The following is a 19,390-nucleotide window of genomic DNA, read 5'->3' as shown; positions in this document are numbered from 1 at the left end:
AAATATATAACAATGGAAAGCTCATTAACTACTAAATACAATGTAAGCTTTATGCATTTCACTACTTACAAGCCATATTTTGCTAAAGAATAGCTCCAATTATCAGGCTTTGAAAATAAGCCTTATTTTGCTTTTCATTTGCCTCGACACATCATGTTGTGCTAGAAGCATTGTGATTCCATGGGTTTGTGAAAAGAAAACTGGGTGATTTTCCCGGGGGGGGGGGGACAGTCGAATGTATTGCTGTACACATGTGTGGCCAAATGATTTCTAAACACCCCCTAAACAAGTTTTTTCTCTTTGTTCTGGAGAACAATTTATGATTTTGATTAGAAATAATATAATTTGTATATTTTGAATTATATAGACCCAAGGTCCAAAGCACTATGTCATCATTGGCTTTTCTTAATGATCAATCATTTAATGTATTTCTGCATTAAGTATTTTTATGTAAACTTAGTTATGTAAAGCAGTGAGTAGGGATAGTAGGGATAAACAATATGAAAATATTGATATTTTAAATTGGAACTTCCATCATTAGATAATATTGTATGTACATATCTTCATTGTCACAAATATCTCAGCCTTATAAATTCTTAAACAATGAACATGTATCAACTTTTCAGCATACTACTGCTGTGCTAGCCTATACCACATATGTAAAATTTGTAGCCCTAAAAGTAAATCTGTAAGGATGTTCTTAAGGAAAACTTTTGCGATCAACTTCAAATAACAATTGCAACTACTGGGCAAGTTTAACTGTAAAAAACCTACTGATTCTTTCTGTTGTGGCAGAATTTGACCAACAATATATCACACTTTTGTAATCAATTTATGATTTTCAATCAGTATTTGACTTGCAATTGAATACAAATCTGTTGCGCCTAAGATTATTTATTGCAATATGAGTAATTTATAATTTTTACTGTCCTTTATAGACAATCTTTTTTTTTTGCAAGGATGAGTAGAAGTCCTCCGTTGCATATCATAAATCACACCAAGTGTGCAAAAAAATTATACTGTAATGTGTGGGGTTTCATAACTGTCTGTTGTATTAGAATACCAGGGGGCCATTTCATAAAGCTGTTAGAAAGTTAAGAGCAACTTTAAGAACGACTGGTGAACCTTCCTTATGTGCCAAACCATTGTCAATGAATATACCATTTATCACAAGAAAGGATCACCAGTCATTCTTAAAATCGCTCTTAACTTACTAACAGCTTTGTGAAACACTCACTTGGGTCCCGTAACACAAAGGTTAGCAATTGATCATAGAACTTTTTATACGATTGATTCCATTGAATACAATGTACAATCAATCATACAATCAAACGTGAAAATCAAGCGTACGATCAATCGCTAACCTTTGTGTTAGGAGACTCAGGACTCCGAAACAAAAAGGTTTGCGGGGGTTTGCGATGTCTGCTTCATACAGGGAGTTCTTGTGAAATTTTGATAATAATGATCAGAAGATTATTATTGATGATTATCTGTATAATGGTGATGAGATGATTGATTATGATGGTGATGACAATGATGATGGTGATGATAGTGATGATGATTATGATGGTGATGGTAGTGATGAGTAGATGGTGATAATGATGCATGATTATAGGATTATTCAATGATGATGATGATGGTGGTTGTGCTGGTGGTGATGATGATGACCATTGACATTATTGATTATGATGATGTGATATGCATGGTGTCATGGTGATGATGATGATGATGATGATTGATGATGATGATTGATGATTGATGATGATGATGATGTTGATGATGATGATGATTGATGATGGTGATGATGACGACGATATGGTGATGATGAACAAGGTCCACGCGTGTGACCCAGTACAGCGCCGTGCGCTCCGGATCTGGATCGATACACAGCTCAGGCAGCGCAAGGGATCGGATCGACGGTACGACGCTAGCCGCTGAGTTGATAGCGCATTCAAACTGCCACTCCCATCATGGATACGGACGCTGCCAGAGATTCGAACCATGCTGAACCCGGGGCTGAGCCTGAGGAATCGGAATCACTCCAAGACATATCTGAGCTAATCAAAGATGGGAAAAATGCAAAAACGATTATGTGTGAAAGATGCAACAGTAAAATTTTATTACCAGGAGTGGCTGAAGTAGCGACGAAAGAGGTATGTTTTAGTCCCATTCGTGTCATTTTGTGTAGTGCATAGTGTCCCACGATCAAGTAATAAAGTACGGTGAGACTACCACATATCGACCACCTCTTTTGAAACCGACCACCTTGCGCGCGTTAAAATTATTGCGTATTACAAACGATACGCGCGGGAGAGTAGGCGCAGTGTCCATAGAAACGGTAAAAATCGATTTCACGAGAAAAAAAGAAGCAACAAAAAGTAGAAATGTAGTAGAATTAATCAAAATTGTATTGACTAAACGCAATCCCCGCTGAAAAACCAAGAAATCCGATAGGAAACGGCTTTAGAACAAATATCCGTCGTCAATCGTCGAATCATGCGCCGGAGCTCGCAGTGGAAGTAGTGAGGCGATCATTTAGCATGTTGACGTCATGTAATTGATTTGAAAGAGTAAAAATATTACGCCACCGCGACATGCGACAAGAATCGACCGTAAACTTATATCGCTGGTGGTCGGTTTCAAAAGACGGCTGCAAATGAGCAAATGTAAAATCGTCGCATTCCTTGTTCGTCGATATATACGCGAATTGAATCGGAGTCGTCGAGCAAAACATGGAAATATGATCTGCTCAATTTTCTGCACAAATGAGACGAAAACTGGGTAAAATTGGTGAATATTTTCGCAGATATGATGCTTAGAAGATTAGGTGGTCGATAAGGGGTAGTTCCAACCATACTATTTAGATCTAGAAAGTCATTTGGAAAAATTTGCAAGCGAAGTTTCATCAATTTTTAGTACAAAATTTTAGGAAATATTATAGAGAACAAAATAGAAGATGATTACAAGTATTGAATTCATATTTTTAGTGTAGGCCTAATCCAAAGACAAAAAAAGAAGGCTTAATAAAGGGGAAGTTCACCCTGAAGAAAACTTTCTTGTAAAAATAGCAGAAAAAATAGTAAAAAATATTGGTGAAGGTTTGAGGAAAATCCGTTAAAGAGTAAGAAAGTTATTAGAGTTCAAAGTTTTGGATTTGTGACGTCATAAACGAGCAGCTGTGTTATATGTAGGTAATACCCATATAAAATGCATAAATTTCAAATTTTGTATGGTTCCTGATGACTTAATTTTGTTTTCTTTTCATGATCGGGTGTGAAACAATTAGTCTATTGATATACAAAAGTTACAGTGAAAACCATTTTCAATTTTCTGAGAAAATGACATTTCATTGATTTTTTACCATTCGCTACGTAGGAATGCTGCTCGCATATGACGTCACAAATCAAATCATTGAAATTCTAATAACTTTTTAATTATTTGATGAATTTTTCTCAAACCTTCGGCAATATTTTTCATTAATTTTTCTGCTATTTTTACAATAAACTTTTTGTCAGGGTGAACTTCCCCTTTAAAAAAAAAACTATACAAGTATCGACCACCTATTTTGAAACCGACCACCCCGGGGAGACAGTCAAATATATTGCTGTACACACGCACGTGACCAAGGAATTTCCAAACACCCCATAAAAGAGTTTTTCTCTGTGTGCAAAATAACCCCCTAAACAAGTTTTTCACTGGCTTTATTTAAACATTTTCGCCCATAATTAACTAGTTGTCGGGGGGGGGGGGGGGAACATACCCTAAACACATTTGACTAGTCTTGAAAAAAATCTTTGGGGGAAGAAACATACCCTAAATGCGTTTGACCCTGTGAATGACCATTGACCAGTCTTTCAAAACCACCCTTTTTCTTGAAAATCTGTGTTTTTTTATACCCTTATTAATGAGTCCATGGGTGGACCGCATCCAAAACTGAAAAAACACCCCTTTAAATGCATTTTCTTGGTCATGCGTGTGTACATCAATATATTTGACTGGCCCCCGGGCCAACCACCTTGCATGCGTTAAAATTACATATTACAAACGATACGCGCGAGAGAGTAGGCGTAGAAACGGTAAGAATTGATTTTACGAGAAAATAAGTAACAAAAAGTAAAAATTTAGTAGAATTAATCAAAATTGTATTGACCAGACCCAAACCCCGCTGAAAAACCAAGAAATCCGATAGGAAACGGCTTTAGAACAAATATCTGTCGTCAATCGTCGAATCATTTGCTGGAGCGCACAGTGGAAGTAGTGAGACGATCATTTAACATGTTGACATCATAGAACTGATTTGGAAGAGTAAAAATATTTCGCCACCGCGACAAGAATCGGCCATAAACTTAGTGTATCGAGGGTGGTCGGTTTCAAAAGTCGTATTCGTTTTTCGTCGATATATGTGCGGATTGAATCAGAGTCGCCGAGCGAAACAGAATCTGATCTGCTCAATTTTATGCACAAATGAGACGAAAACTGTGTAAAATTGATGAATATTTTTGCAGATACGATGCTTAGAAGATTAGGTGGTCGATAAGGGATAGTTCCGACCATACCGGTATTTCTAGATCTAGTATGACTATGGTCTATGTGACAAAAAATGAAAATCAAGCTCTTCAAGCTACACTGACTTCTTCCTTCAATCCTGAAGATTCTTGCAGTATTGTAGAACCGGGGACCGGCAGGTGCAATACACCGGGTGAACACCCTACTCTTTGACGAGCGTTGTTGACGAATAGTCGTGATACTGATAGTGTATTGGTTTTAACATGCATAGGTTGTGACTCTCCTATACACGGGACCAACATTTGCATCCTTTCTAATGGATGGAGTATTTTCCAACTGCGTTCACACCTGCACTGAATACAGTGGTGAGGCACGCCAACACACAATGCTATAGCATCACACTTTTTTTTTTTGACGCGTTTAGGCATGAGCGGGACTCGAACCCCTCACGCATCACGTTCTAATGGACTGAGCTACACTGCCTCCTTCTACTACACCGCCTCCTACTACACCTACCCGAACCATAAAAACTGGCTCTCAAAAACTAGTGACAAACTGCATGTGTCACTTTTTGGTAAAAAAAACGCAACAAGTCGTTAAAAAAAAGACATTGAGCGTACTCTACAGTGACTAAACATACCATCGGACACAGACTCGCTCCTTGCCGCCTTGTAAACGTCTCAAAATCGTTGGTTCGAAGCCGGTTTGCAGTTCCTCACATATTAATTCACTGCCAAATCAAAAATGGCAAACGCGAATTGCACTTCGGTGACTACCGCGGGGGGGGGGTCATGATCATGATGTTGCCACCCTCTATATTGACAAAATTGTATTAATAGCATTCCTGGTTGTAAGAGAAATGTTTCGATTAAATGATGTGGTGTATAGTCATTGGTAACAAATTTGCTTCACAAAGTATAATATGCCTATGTGTAGCAGTCACGACAAAGGGGGATAAAATGGCACACCAGAAGAATTATTCCCTGCACTGGCAGGGGAAAAGGGATTTCCCCACCTTCCCCTTTTTGTCATGAATGTAACCTTATCTTTCCTTTTTTCCTTATTTTTCTCTTTGGATAGATTTTCCTGCCACACATGAAGAAAAAGTCGGAGCAAGAGAATGCCACGGAGGGGGAGACGCTGAGTAAGCATTGGGTGGTTTCGGACATGTTCACCTTTGAGAATGTTGGTTTCACAAACACTGTTGGCACGGCCAAGTATCTTCTTTGTGCCGACTGTGAGGTTGGACCCCTCGGATGGCATGATGTAACTGACAAAACAAAGTTCTTTGTGGCCTTGGATCGGGTGCTGCACCAATGAGATCCTGACCGGAGAATCTGTGTACCGTGCGGCAGGGGTCATTGCATGCCTTATATCAACATCTAGGAGGTCACAAAACTATGCTTTTGTAATTCAGAAGCAGTGCATTAAATCTGAGTGCAATTCTACAGACCAATTGATGTAATATCTCATGTTGCTTTAAACTTTTAAACTGTTTAACCCGGGGCTTTTAACTCGCTGGCTACAGGAACCGGGTTGCACCTGCACGAAGTGTATGGGAATAAAAGAAGTCAGTAGTAGTCAATCGGTCAATTCTATATCAGTGATGCCAATCATGCCAATCTTATTCACTATAACTTATCAGTCATTTTTAGGATGATTTTTTTTTAACTTCCTTCCAGGGAGCTTCAAATTAATTCCAGCATTTAGCAATGACTGTAATTTTAATTGTTTGTAGATGTATTTTGATTACAATTAAACACAACTCATAAATATAGGCCAATTGTCAAGTATTGAAAGGAATACACGTATGCAGCAGTCAGGCCAGCAGTGTTTGAATACTTGTGGTTGCTCTAATCATCATTCAACCATATTGTGGAAATGGTGTACTAAATTTGACATTGTATTAAGTTGGCTTGAGGACTATAATATGAAATAGTGTTTTTATATTGCACAGCTTATTCTGCAGCTGAAATACTGTAAGCATAATGAAGTGGACTAAGTGGACTGAAGTTACATGATATTAAATTTATTGCACAAATTACACTTCATGTACATGTATATGACACCCATCACATAATGAGGGTGATGTGGAAGTAGTGGAGGCAACATGTAGCAGCTATAGCTTATTTCAGACAGTTCCTACTATTTACTAGACGTCAACAGGCAAATTTTTGAAAAGCAAGGAAGTGTATTATATACATCAATTAGGAAAAAATGAATTGGTATCATGTATCAACATTTTTAGAGAAAAAAAGTTTATTTTGATTTGGATGGGCTTTGATTTTGATTGTATCGAGTAAGATTTCTGATCTCCAAGCTATTATTCAAACTAGTAATAGCTGTGATGTTGCTGATATTATTTTGTGAGGAACATTTTTGTCACTGAAACAATTGGCATCCATTTGAAGATTGTGTTTCAAATTTTGTTATAAATGCTTACCATCTTCATCATAATCAAAATTGAAATGACAGTCATTTACAAGTGTATATCATTAGAAGCGTAACATTTAGCATATCTAGACTAGACCAAAAGCGGACTCTGTTTTATTGGTTGTTCTGCTGAACTATGTTGGCTCCACTCACCAATTACAGAGACCAAAGTTCTAACTCGATCTGTACAGGGACTCAATGGCCGTATGTTTATGTATTAAGTTTGGATAAACCAGGGAAGTGAAGTTGCACGACAGCCGAACTTAGTCACTGTTTTTTGTCCTTTTAAATTTATTTTTCAGGCCAAAACTGAATAATAATAATCTTTAGTTTGGTCCAGTTCTTTTCATACATTTTTATGAAATAAAGACAAAATCAATGAGCCCCATTGGAGGGATTTTGCATTTTAACCCCCTAATGGCGGCTGCGCGATCACAAGCCATCTGTGTATAAGGAGAAATTTACAAAAAATTAAAAATGTTTAAAAACTTCTCGAAGCAGGCGGCTGCTAGCTGTCTAATCTAGACAAGAAGAACAATAAAAATTGAGAGGCTTTGTGCAATCATTTGCTTTTTTCTATGAACATTTACACAAAAGATGGATTTTATTTATTTGTCCATCATCTACCCTGTGGTTGTTGGATTTGTGAGAAATGTACTTTCTTCTAATTTCTGAACATTCCTGATTTCTTGTCAATGTACTGTATTTTTTTATTCATTCATTGAGTAGACATTTGGTATCAGTGAAATTGTTTTTCTTCAGTGTCCTGCTAACATCATTAAACAATGATAAAAGATTCCTGTTTTATCCATAAGACAATATGCATACAATTTTCTTATAAAACTTTAATAAAGAACCGTTATTATTCAATCATGAAGCCATAATTAGGATCATTTTGTAAGGACTGCTTTTCATTGTTCTCATCATGATTGTGTGGAACTTCTTGTTTGCAACATAATACAGACACACAGGTGACAAACAGGACCTTGCAGCTCAGATTTTTTTTTTTTTAATCCAATCAATATTAACCAAATCCTGGGCAAAATTCAACTGAGAAAAAGTAAATAAAATGTATTGTTTGAATCCGGTCTAAAAAACTACCTTGATTTGGGAATATTTTTACTTTTGGAAATTGACCTCTATGCTGACTTACTTTACTTAAATGCAAATCTTTTAGACACATGTGATTAGTTTAATTTTATTCTTTGGATTTAAAGGTAAAAACATGAAGTTGCATCAAATAAATATTTTATGAGAAATTCTTTAAAATAAAGGTTAATTGTCACCATATTATCATAGATCTATTTTAGATCTATTATATTAATGTGAACTTAACTTTGTGACATCATGAAATCTTAGCTGAAACCGATACCTATGAAGATCACATAAAATCATGACATGATTATTTTTTTATCATTTCTCAGCAATTGCTCATTCTCTGTTAGAGCTATTTGGCATATATTTTATTGTAATTTATTTATGATTATATAGTTGCAAATACTTAGGTGGCCATTTTATTGGTTTCTGTTTGAACTCATTTGAGATTGTTACCACTACTGGCATTTATGTTTAAGGCACATATTCATAAATTGTAGCTGGTGATAAATTTAGAAATGTATATTATTCTGCAGAGCAGAGACTGGGCCTGTATTCTAAAGTCCAGTTTAATTTAGACCATGGTCAAACTTTGTGCTAAAAATATGGGCAGCTCAAAATGTCAAGATTTGGTTTACTTTGGATAATGTGTACTATGTTTATTCCTTATGCATTAATGATGAAGAAAACTATTTTCTTTGTTATTCCCAGACAGTTGAGAATGTAATCTGAGTGTAAAATGAGCCGTTGATTCAAACTTGTGTTGTTACTTGTTAGAGATTGTGTCACAATTAGCTATCCATAGTTAATCCACAACCCTTGACCAGAGTTTACAATATGGGCCTGGGAGTGTAGTTCAGAAACAATATTTAAAAAAATCAGTCATCTTCAAATATATTATATATTTGTGTAATACTTTTTAATGATTGATTATAATATTAATTAACTTTGATGTTGCAATTCAACTTTATCCAGCTGTGCCTATTTTGGTAAAACCATTCAGGGTGTTTAAAAAAAAAAGAAACCCAAGTTTCATGACTTATAGTGAGAACAAACCATCATCAAATTGATAACTTAAAATTTATCACTCAAAAGAAGGACTTAGCAGATTTCCATTTTTTTTTCAAAGGTATATTTATTAGGCTTCTAAGACTTTTTTGTCATTGAACACTACTGTCACTCAATTCTTTTGTTATTCAAGAAGATATGAAAGTTGGTTTTCCTTTTTTTTTGATAACCCAGTACACTTGTGATTTACTTGTTCATTTAAAGATGTACAGTTGTATAACATACTGTAATGTTGCTGGGAATTTCACAATATTCCTGATGAAATTAGTCTTGTAGTGTAAATGTGATGAACTTTTCTGTAAAAAAAAATTGTTGGTGCCAACAACAGAAATATTTGTAAATATTAATGCAACATTCAGTCTAATGGTAGTTTATTTTCCATTTAAATGTCAAGCAAAGGGCATAGTAGAGAGAGATGGGGAGTGGAGAACAGAATATCTCGGAGATTTGGTAACTTGGGGGGGGGTCAATGAAATGGGACATCAAAAAAGAACAGAGAGAGGGAGCATCCACACAGAGATTATTACCAACTCAGAAAGTGGTTTAACCACTACAGTAACCATGGTAACAACATTAAATTAATTTCAACTGATAAATTCCACTATAATATTTCAATTATCAATGATTATTATCATTATCAAAAAAGTATTACACTAAACATAACTTCCATAGTTCTAATTACACTCCTGTCACAAGTGGATTGGCAATCCAAGGGGAGTACATGTAGGACAAGGAGCCCCCCCCCCCCCTAGAAAATAAAAGGGAGAGGGCAGAAAAGGAAGGGAAAAGGCATGGCATGATAGGAGAGATAAAAAGAGAAGGGTAAGGGGGATGAGAAAGGAAAAGGATTATTACAAGAGAAAACGAGAGAAAGAAAAGTATGGGAACGTCAAGAGAAAGAAGGGATAGGAAGAGGGAACAGAAAAGGTAGGATTTAAGAGAATCAAAAGAAAGGAAAGAAAAGGTGAAAAAATGCAAATGAATGGAAAGGGAGAGGGGAAATAAAGAGAATCAAATGCGTTACCAATAGGGAGCTGCTTTAGTCCCTCTGTACCTTTTCACCTTCCTATCTATCAGTTTGGTGCAAGATGAGGTAAAGACTATAAAGGCTGCAAGATTCTTTTCCTTTCTCCCTCTCTTTTTTTAAATTTATTTTACTTTTGTTTATATCTATACTGGAAAGGAGAACCAGCATAAAGACAAGGCTCTTTCATCCCCGAACATCTCAATTTTTTCAATAATTTTTTGCCTTTTTTACTTAATGCCAGAGGGGGCAAAGGGTCATTTCAGCCTGGCCTCGATTCTTCCTTTTCATTTTCCCTTCTACTTCTTTCTCTTGCTTTCTTTCCTCCCATTCCGATTTCTCCCTTCTTTTCACTATCTCTTTCATTTATTCCTCCCCCCCCCTTCTCTCTCTAATTTCACATATAGAAATTTTGCTACAAAATCCCACTCCTTTTCTCAACACCGTTTTTACTGCCTCGGCCATAAGATCTGTCCGTTTCTTGCCAGAAAGTGAAAGTATACATTTGGGCATGGAAATAGTGTAGAATTGTACAGAAGACTTAACTGCCAAAAAAAGATGAGATGAGAAGACAAGTTGTTAAAACTGTATTATTAGTCTAACCTGTCTGATTATGATACAGAAGCTCATTTATTTATTGACCACAGGCCTACTATTTTTATCACTGATATTTTTAAAACGATTCTAAACTTCAAAGTTATAATGCATAAACTTAAATTTTCATTTCAATGATATATGTTAATGTCGGTTAAGTTTTATTCAAATTTATTGATATTAGGCTGAACCTGCCCTTAAACAAATTTTTTTCTTCACATTTTAAAGAGTCGAATTAAAGAGAGAGGGGGTGGGATGGAGAAAAACATGTCATTTCCATGTTTTCAAAGTGCACCTGTAAAGATTGGTTTCTGTGAAATGATTCTTGATATTAGTGCATTACAAAAATGGTGTAATATTCCCCTAATTATAACTTGAATACACGTAGGCCTGTTTACTAGGTGTTCCAATTGTGTTGATTTTCAAATGATGGACAGTCATATTGAAAATGAAATTTGTAATTTATTCTGTTTAGTACAACATTTAGTTGGCTTTTCATTGTACTTTGCCGCTATGTTCGCTAATCCCCTTTTCTCTTAACAGATCTTATAAATCAAAACACAATACAGAGTATTTATTATAAATCACAAGTATTTTATTTAGTTAGTAGTACATCATGGCAAGGAAATCTTGCTGTAATCTTTACATCTATCAAAGTTACAGAAAAAAATGAGTGACCAAAGTAACAGAATTACTTCTCAGGAATTCAAATTGAATCACAATGTTAGTACTCTGCACACATACTAAATACAATTCAACCAAATTTATTTCATAATTTGAATAAAATTTTTAGAAGGCCATTTTTTAAACATTTTTTTGCTTTTAGTCAACCAGTTTCACAAATATATTCTCTCTGTCAAAGATTTAGAGGATTTTCCGCAATTTTAACAATACTATGTATAACTATAGCAATAGTAGAGTGTGTGCTTAAAGCAGTAATGTACTTCTTTATTAGGCTACATGTTACTTGATATTCAATACACACAAATACAGCACTCCAAATTTGATACGTTGCAATAACTTACAAAGAAATTACTTTGTTCTAGGTTTCTGATGCGTTCGTTCTACATAAATATACACCATAGTTGTATAAAACAAAACTACATGTACATACATTACAAACACTGCGCACTGCAAGTTTTGTTCAAACAATTACTACCTTTATTTGTTGTTCATAAATTCACTTTTAATCTTCATGAAAGAATATTCTTAATGATAAAATAAAAAAGACAGTCATGTTCTTTTTGAGCTGAGCTAATGATGAAATACTTAACATACGGATGTACATATTTACTTGGGTTTAAACGTACAGTGCTGTAGATTTGAAGCAAACCTGGCTAGGTCAAATGTCATTAGCTTTGGTTCGAAGGAGGGTTAGATTACAATGTGACGTCAAATATCCCCCTAACCCCAGGAATATGAGACAGATGAACAGACAAGTATAATGAAGTACAATAAGCACATGCATATGTAGCAACCATGTGAAGCTTGGTACACTACTGATGATAAATACATATTAAAAGTATATTGCATGAAAAAAAAGAAAATAGAATTAGGAATGCATGATTTAAAGAAAATAGAATTAGGAATGCATGATTTATTTTCATTGGCTGAAACTAGAAATATGAGATAGGAACATATAGGAATAATTTTAAGAAGTGAATATGCTTGAATATATATGTATGTATATGAAAAATTAGATATTTGATAGGTATGCATAGATATTTAGGCAGAAGTGGTCAAAAATATACATGGGCTGCCAAAAGGAAACAGAATATATCACAGGCGAGTTTTATTGAAAAATAAGCACACACACAACAAACATTTCAAGACAGTCAAAAAAGAAATATATATTAAAACTTTGCAATAATTGGTAACAATTTGTATCACACAGCCAGGCAATTCAATATGAAAATGCTATCAATAAATGATATGATTTGAAGTAAATATAAATTTGTTATCATTGTTCAAGACAATTTGTTCAAGGTGATTACTTTTTAGACAAAGGCGACAAAATGGATTTGAATAATTGTGCATAGGATTTAGAAATCCATTCAAAAAATGATTTCAACTAGAGATATAGATTCAGTTTGACATGGTGATGATCCAAACAATGCACTACATAGGAGCACACAGGAATACATCTTAAAACCAACAGGAAAAAATATATGTGGATAGAAATACTACATAATGACAGGAATGTCTAAGCATTAAAAAATTGATGAGTCTATTTACAAAAATTGGCGACATGATTAAATAGATATATATGTTCATGTAGAGGACTATTAGATAACAAGGAATAGGAATGTGCATGTAATTTTTATATGAATATTGATATAAAACTTGCGATAAAAAAGTGGGTTGAGCTAGACGTTTGTGCATTGGGCAGCATTTTGGTAGATTTTTTTTTCTTTTCATGAGGTATATCTAACAGAAATGATTAGTTGGGGTTTGTCAGTTAAGCAAAATAATTTTCATAATAAATACTCTTTTTGTCTAAATATTTTTCTCAAGTGGGAGAAGAAACAAGCAAAACAACTTGAACATGGATCTGTTACAACTATATAATCTAAACCCTGTAACATACACATTTGTGTTTAATCACAAAGCCGATGATTGCATCGATTAATAAAATGTATAATTATATGATCAACCCCCCAAAAATAACCCTATGATTAATCACTAAGCATTGTTATGGGGCCCCGATATTATGAGCCACTACTGAGCAAAACATAATTTATCTATACAATGCATCCAAGAAAGAAGCAAATGATATTTTCAGGGTTTTTTTAGCATAAGGATAATAATATATATTTGACAAGGTTAAATATTTTCTTGTCTCTATTTTGATACCTCATATATTCATGATATAAAAGATTCACACAGAGCAAGAAGTGTGTCAATGTTCAAATCAAGATGTGCAGAAAAATTCCCAAGATCTTGCATTAGAAAATGACTGCACTAAACATTTTTAATGCCATGTTTATCATTCTTTCTTTAAATCTCTGAATGAAAGTGAACTCACAATCCCAAATGCATTTATTACAGATTACCTTCAGATTTTATTGGTTGTAACTGCCATGTGGAAATGATTAACTCAGCATTTTAATCTTTCAAAAAAAAAACTTAATTTCTGAAAAATCAAATCCCTTTTTTCTACTTGGATGCACCATATAGCAGGTTCATGAAAATGCAAGCTGCTTCAGCTACATATATATACATTCCACACTGCTCATATGCAAAAGCTGATTATATATATAGTATATTCATGAAAATGTCTGCTCATAAAATGTGTGTTAATGGATATGCTTCAGCAATTTCCACATGAAACTGCATGCAAACTCGAAGTAGGCAAAGTTGTTCATGAATATGCACACTTAGGACTATGCTACAGTTGTATACATATGAAGCTATGTCCAACCTACTGATATATAAGACATGATTTGAAATATATACACAAGAATGACGGGGACAACGTAAAAATGTATTTTGTTCATATCATCTGGTGGAACCAGGGGGCATATGCTTTCAGAAAGAACTATCGAACTACTGGCTCAAAATAGATGATATCATAAATTATACACTACTATGATAATACATATTTACATCAAATATAGAAAGCAGGGTATGCATATGAGGGCAGAGTGATACAAATGAGAAGAAACATGCACTTGGAAGTTCTTAGATAGAAAAAAAAGGGTCTAATTGCACAAAAAATTTACTATAGTAGTTACCACGAGAATATGGCTCTGAAAGCTATCAAATTCAAGGTTCTCAAGGTAAGTTACCTTGGTAGTTTACTTCTATGCAATAAAACCCAAGAGCTTCCAAGGAGCATAAGATTCATGTATGAAAATATGATAAAACATGTAAATGTAAATAGTATGATATAAAGATGACCAACGTAAGCATGAGAACATTCTCAGAATGGCACTCGACCTTTGTATCATGACCTCAAGAATGGTTACTCAGAATTATTTCAATGGGGAGGGGTAGATGAATTAAAGTACCGCTTTAATGAACAACTTTGTATTCAAACAAATTTTTTTTTCGAAAGTTGCAATTGGGAGAGACGGCACAAAAGATAACATGCCGAATGAGGCCATGACATCTCAAAGGTCAAAGTTCAAGGCATGAGATGAGAATGAATACATTGAAGAAGATGATGAGGTATGTGACAGGGATCTACTTGATGTCACAGAGCAAAGCCACCCCCCTAAGAATCCAGTGATCTGGGTTCTGGGTTGTCTTCAACTCCACAGCAGCGATGTACGTAAGATCCGTCCTAACCGGCTTCTTATAGATGGGACACTCGTACATGCGGGGATCGCGACCCATCGTGCTGTTGATGGCATATATGTGGATGACCGGGAGAGGCTCGAAGAGGACTTTCGGTTTCGGCTCGATGAGGCGACAACCGCGTCGATCCCAGCTGGCCCCTTCAAGGAACAGGCCATAGACGTAGACGCCCTCCTGCGGCGGTTGGCTGATGTCGTCTTTCAGAAATCGGGTGACATCATTGTGAAGGACCACACTATCCAACGCCCAGCCCTTATGTGCTCTTGTTACCTCCTACAACATGAAATGATTGAATGATAGAGGATGGCAGTGTCAAATATAAGTCATGCTATTAATCTTAGAACATTTACTGTACTATAGAAAACTAATTATTTTATATTTACAAGATGTATTTTTTTCTTTCAACACACAGGTGTATTATTCTTATTGCAACTGTTCAACGGCAATTCAATCTAACTTATTCACACAAGCACTTCAATGTATATTTCCCAATACAATGACTTGCACACCACTCCTTATGCTTTGAGTGTATTTCTTCTTCCCTCAGCTTTGCTGTGTTAGGTTTATATAACTCTATGTGTAAGCTACATCCAGATAAAATTTTCACCAATCACTTGGTATTGGACACATTACAATAAAAAAATTAATCTTCTCACTGTTGCTGTACAATAAAAAAAATAATCTTCTCACTGTTGCTGATATAATTTGACCAAGTTACAGCCTCAGACATGCAGATTTCTATTTCACTGCAGAGATCCCTAAAGCCTGGTTCACACTATGCGATCCGTTGCAATTTTTCAAGAAATCGCATTTTGCATTAAATATAAAAGTTCTAAGAAGTAAAATCATTTTATATAAAGTTTGGCATGATGTTAGGAATACTGAAATCATATTTTTAGTTTGCGGCAAGACCTGTGGTCTGAGTAAAGTCTCAGCCGATGATGACGTCATTAAGATTTGGAATTGAATTTGTTTTTATTCATTCAGAGAGGCTCGAACTGGACTGAATTTCAATATCAGTAGTCCTACTGCTATTTTGAACTCTGATCCATAAGGTTTGTTGGAATGTACATATCAAATGTCACTACAATATCTTTGAAATTTCTGATCGCAATAAATCACATTGTGTGCGCAGGGCTTTAGGGTAGCATTCCCTGGGCCTTACCTGTCTCATAGCAGTCAAGAAACCCTGAGGGTTGAAGAATCCTGTCATCCAGAAGGTGTTGGGCCTTCCGTCAAAGCACCAAGAATGGAACTGCTTGTTCCTGTCCAGAAGCTCTGTAAACCAGAAACCAAGGGTGGACGACGCCCAAGAGATCTTGCTCCACGTGACCGGTATACGCCCGTCGTACATGCTATCCAGCGCGTCACGTAGGTTCTCGTTCATGATGATGGTGCCATCGATGGCGAGCTTCAGATCGGTCAGGGTCATGCGAACAAGCGAGATGACACGCTGCATGCGATCAATCTCCTGCCTCAGGAAGATGTTCATTGGCATCAGGGCTCCCATCTTCTGAAGACGGTCACGCACCTCAAAGGATATGTAGTCGTCTGGGAGTTTATCAAGCATGTCGTCAGCCATGCGGGTGACGGTGACCTCACGGGTCTCTCCTCCTCCACCACCACTGTCCTTTGGTTGGATGCTGAGGATGGTACCCAACACAGTCTTAGCAGTGTTGCTCTGATATCTAAGTAACAAGTGTGTAAGAATACAATAACATTGAATACAGGTATAATTAATGCTTTTGATGTACATTCAATATGGTGGATTCACAAATTAATAAAAGCCCAACAGACAGAACAAGAAAAGAATAAAGCATCTTAAACTAAAAATTGCAATAGATCATCTTCCCATATAAATTTCTATCAGAGGGATTACACACTTCACAGACATGTAGACAATTATGCTTTGACTTGAGCTGGCTACTAACTGTTATAAGTGTCCACTTCCACAAGAAGTTGAACAGCATGGACAGGAGTGGATCTACACACGCAATATGAAAATCAACCCAAAGATTATAAACACATCACATGCACAAGTGTGTTTACATGAATGTCCATAATCATCGCGAACAGGATGAAACTTACGTGATATCAGCATTAGGATGAAGTCCAAAGGCTTCTGGAGTATCAGCAAGAGGTAAGCTATTGATGTACTCAATATACTGAGCGCAATTGCTGCACTTGGGGATGGCATAGCCCTTGTAGAATGCAAAGGTCGGACTGAACATGGCCTCGCTAAACCACACTTTGGCAAAGGTATTGAGAAGCCGTTTGTCGTAGTCGTCAGTCACGCGACCCCCGTACTGGATCTCACCGATCATGTAGCGTACCGTCGACCAGGACACACCCTTCTTGATGTCCATGTCGTCCAAATGATTCTGATCATGAGAAAATGATGACAAAATTTTGATAACTCAATAATCTTTTGCCAAGTGTGAAATGAAGGAAAATGATAACCCAATCAACTTTGAAATGCATATCTGCAAACATTGTTTAACAGGAATTGCAAGTATTGAATGTTCATATTCATCTTTTAAAAATGGAATGTAATGATCACTAAGAATTCAAGAAGACATAACACAATACAATTTTGGCTATGCAGCCTGGCAATAATCAACATATCCTAAATGCCTGCAGTTTTGACAAGATAAGGCCTGTAACTTTCTTTAAAAAAGTTACGTCATGCAAGCCAAGGGCACAGTAATGTACAAGTATAGACTGTAATATGGCAAAATATAGACAAACTTCAACCATTAAACCCTCTTACCTGCATGAACTGGACAGTGGAGCTGAAATCGGCCGCATTGAACTCGTAGGGGATGTTCCACCCAAGGGGGCCAAATTTGCGCCTCTCCTGCACTGTGGTGTGGAGGAAAGCCGTACCATAGAGCATGGGCTTCCACTGGGGCATGTTGGAGACGTCCAATTGGTCTTGTGTGATACCGGCATAGGTACGCTTCAACCCGGCTTTGATACCCTGAGGAGGCTCATTGGTGAACTTGATGCACATCTGGTGGTGACAAGTGATAAAATATAGATGTTAAATCAGAAAGATGTTCATCACTGAAAATAAGGGACTGAGGGTAAATAAGGGTAAATAAGGCTTCTTTTATCAACAAATGACATCTCTAAGTACTTTAACAGCTTATATTATTATCTCGGTCATTGGATTCTGGCTTGCCCACCTACAATGTATGCAATCTCCACTCCCTGAGTATTCTTGTAATAATAATAATACAATATGCAACTCATAGAGTGCACATCGACTCTGCATAGTGATCAGTGTGTCAATTGTTATTATTTCCCTGACTGTTATCTCGACACACAAGCGTTTAAGGAAACGACTATTTAACTATTTCCGCCAAGTACCAATTTAAAATGGAACATTGAAGTCTGGTGGTTCTGACTCTTGCCTTTGAAACAGAAGGTCATGAATTCAAATCCCAGCTATTGCGTACCCTCCTTCAGAAAATAATGGTTCCACATTGAGCTGCACTCAACCCAGGTGAGACGAATGGGTACCAAGCAGAATTAATCCCTTTAATACACCAAGTGCCTTCTAGCAGCTGGAGTTAAAGCTAGGATAATATACACGTATACATTGCCACTGAATAGGCAACTAGATAATCAGCACCACGAAAATGCAAATATCAATATCACTACACCTGGGTGGAGTGCGGCAGATTATGGATGAATGAACAAACCTGTAGAAGACTGATTGGGAAGCTCTTGTGAACCTCTGTGGTCATCCAGAGTCTGAAATCTTCATGGATGGTCTCCGTCTCTACAATGGTATCCATCAGCTCATCAAGGAAATCTAGAGACAAATGGCAGTTCTGCAGCAACACCCATCCACCCTGACCAAAACAAAACATCAATGTGAAGAGAATTTATCAGTCAATCGCAATGTTGGAAATGTATTAGGGCTGGAATGTTTCGGGGTATGGGAATATCAGGGTTTTTATTCAGCAATATGTGAAATAAATAGGTAATACAGAAATGATTTGTATAAAATGAGCTATATTATAAGCAGGAAACAATAGAAATTTGTAGGTTTTTAGTTATTACATATGACAGAAAAATGTTCTGATGATGATGATAAGTTAACCTTGATAATCAAAGGGAAGTTTTCACTGAACAATCAGATTATTCAGTTCTGAAATCTTGAAGATACATGTATTACAACTGTCTGTCAGAGAATATAAAGAAGGATTTGCAAACAGGTAACTTCGCATATAATATATTGGCAAATATATCTGATTGAGTTAAAAGGCTTGTGTTTAAAATGTATTACCTTTTTATCAAATTACGAATGTATGATTATGTGATATATTTTTCTTAACTAATATTTCAATTTATTTTTTTTGT

The 19,390-nt window shown here is 36.0% G+C and overlaps 2 protein-coding genes across 2 annotated transcripts in view; one reads left to right on the top strand and one right to left on the bottom strand.

The window, feature by feature from the left end:
- The first annotated feature begins 1,938 nt into the window (after positions 1-1,938).
- On the top strand, positions 1,939-9,454 carry LOC121408154 (guanine nucleotide exchange factor MSS4-like). Its single transcript, XM_041599498.1, has 2 exons — positions 1,939-2,153; positions 5,587-9,454. Exons 1-2 carry the CDS (start codon positions 1,971-1,973, stop codon positions 5,824-5,826), a joined length of 423 nt encoding a protein of 140 aa, XP_041455432.1. The 5' UTR covers positions 1,939-1,970; the 3' UTR covers positions 5,827-9,454.
- A 2,418-nt stretch (positions 9,455-11,872) lies between these two features.
- LOC121408153 (dynein heavy chain 5, axonemal-like) overlaps positions 11,873-19,390 on the bottom strand; it is a 77,762-nt gene continuing 70,244 nt past the window's right edge. The window contains exons 70-74 of the mRNA XM_041599497.1: positions 18,727-18,879; positions 17,790-18,032; positions 17,108-17,400; positions 16,185-16,707; positions 11,873-15,292 (exon numbers count right to left, since the gene is read on the bottom strand). Coding sequence (XP_041455431.1) covers positions 14,906-15,292; positions 16,185-16,707; positions 17,108-17,400; positions 17,790-18,032; positions 18,727-18,879 — 1,599 coding nt within the window. The 3' untranslated portion in view covers positions 11,873-14,905. The remainder of the gene's footprint in view (positions 15,293-16,184; positions 16,708-17,107; positions 17,401-17,789; positions 18,033-18,726; positions 18,880-19,390) is intronic.

This window comes from Lytechinus variegatus, chromosome 2, assembly GCF_018143015.1.
Source record: "Lytechinus variegatus isolate NC3 chromosome 2, Lvar_3.0, whole genome shotgun sequence".
Classification (NCBI taxonomy): domain Eukaryota; kingdom Metazoa; phylum Echinodermata; class Echinoidea; order Temnopleuroida; family Toxopneustidae; genus Lytechinus; species Lytechinus variegatus.
Note: the sequence above shows the minus strand (reverse complement) of the source record. Positions and strands in the feature narration are given on the sequence as shown.

Coding starts and splice junctions, on each gene's coding strand:
- LOC121408154 (XM_041599498.1), top strand. CDS start 1,971: ATGGATACGGACGCTGCCAGAGATTCGAACCATGCTGAACCCGGGGCT. Junction 2,154..5,586: donor CTGAAGTAGCGACGAAAGAG/GTATGTTTTAGT, acceptor CTCTTTGGATAG/ATTTTCCTGCCACACATGAA.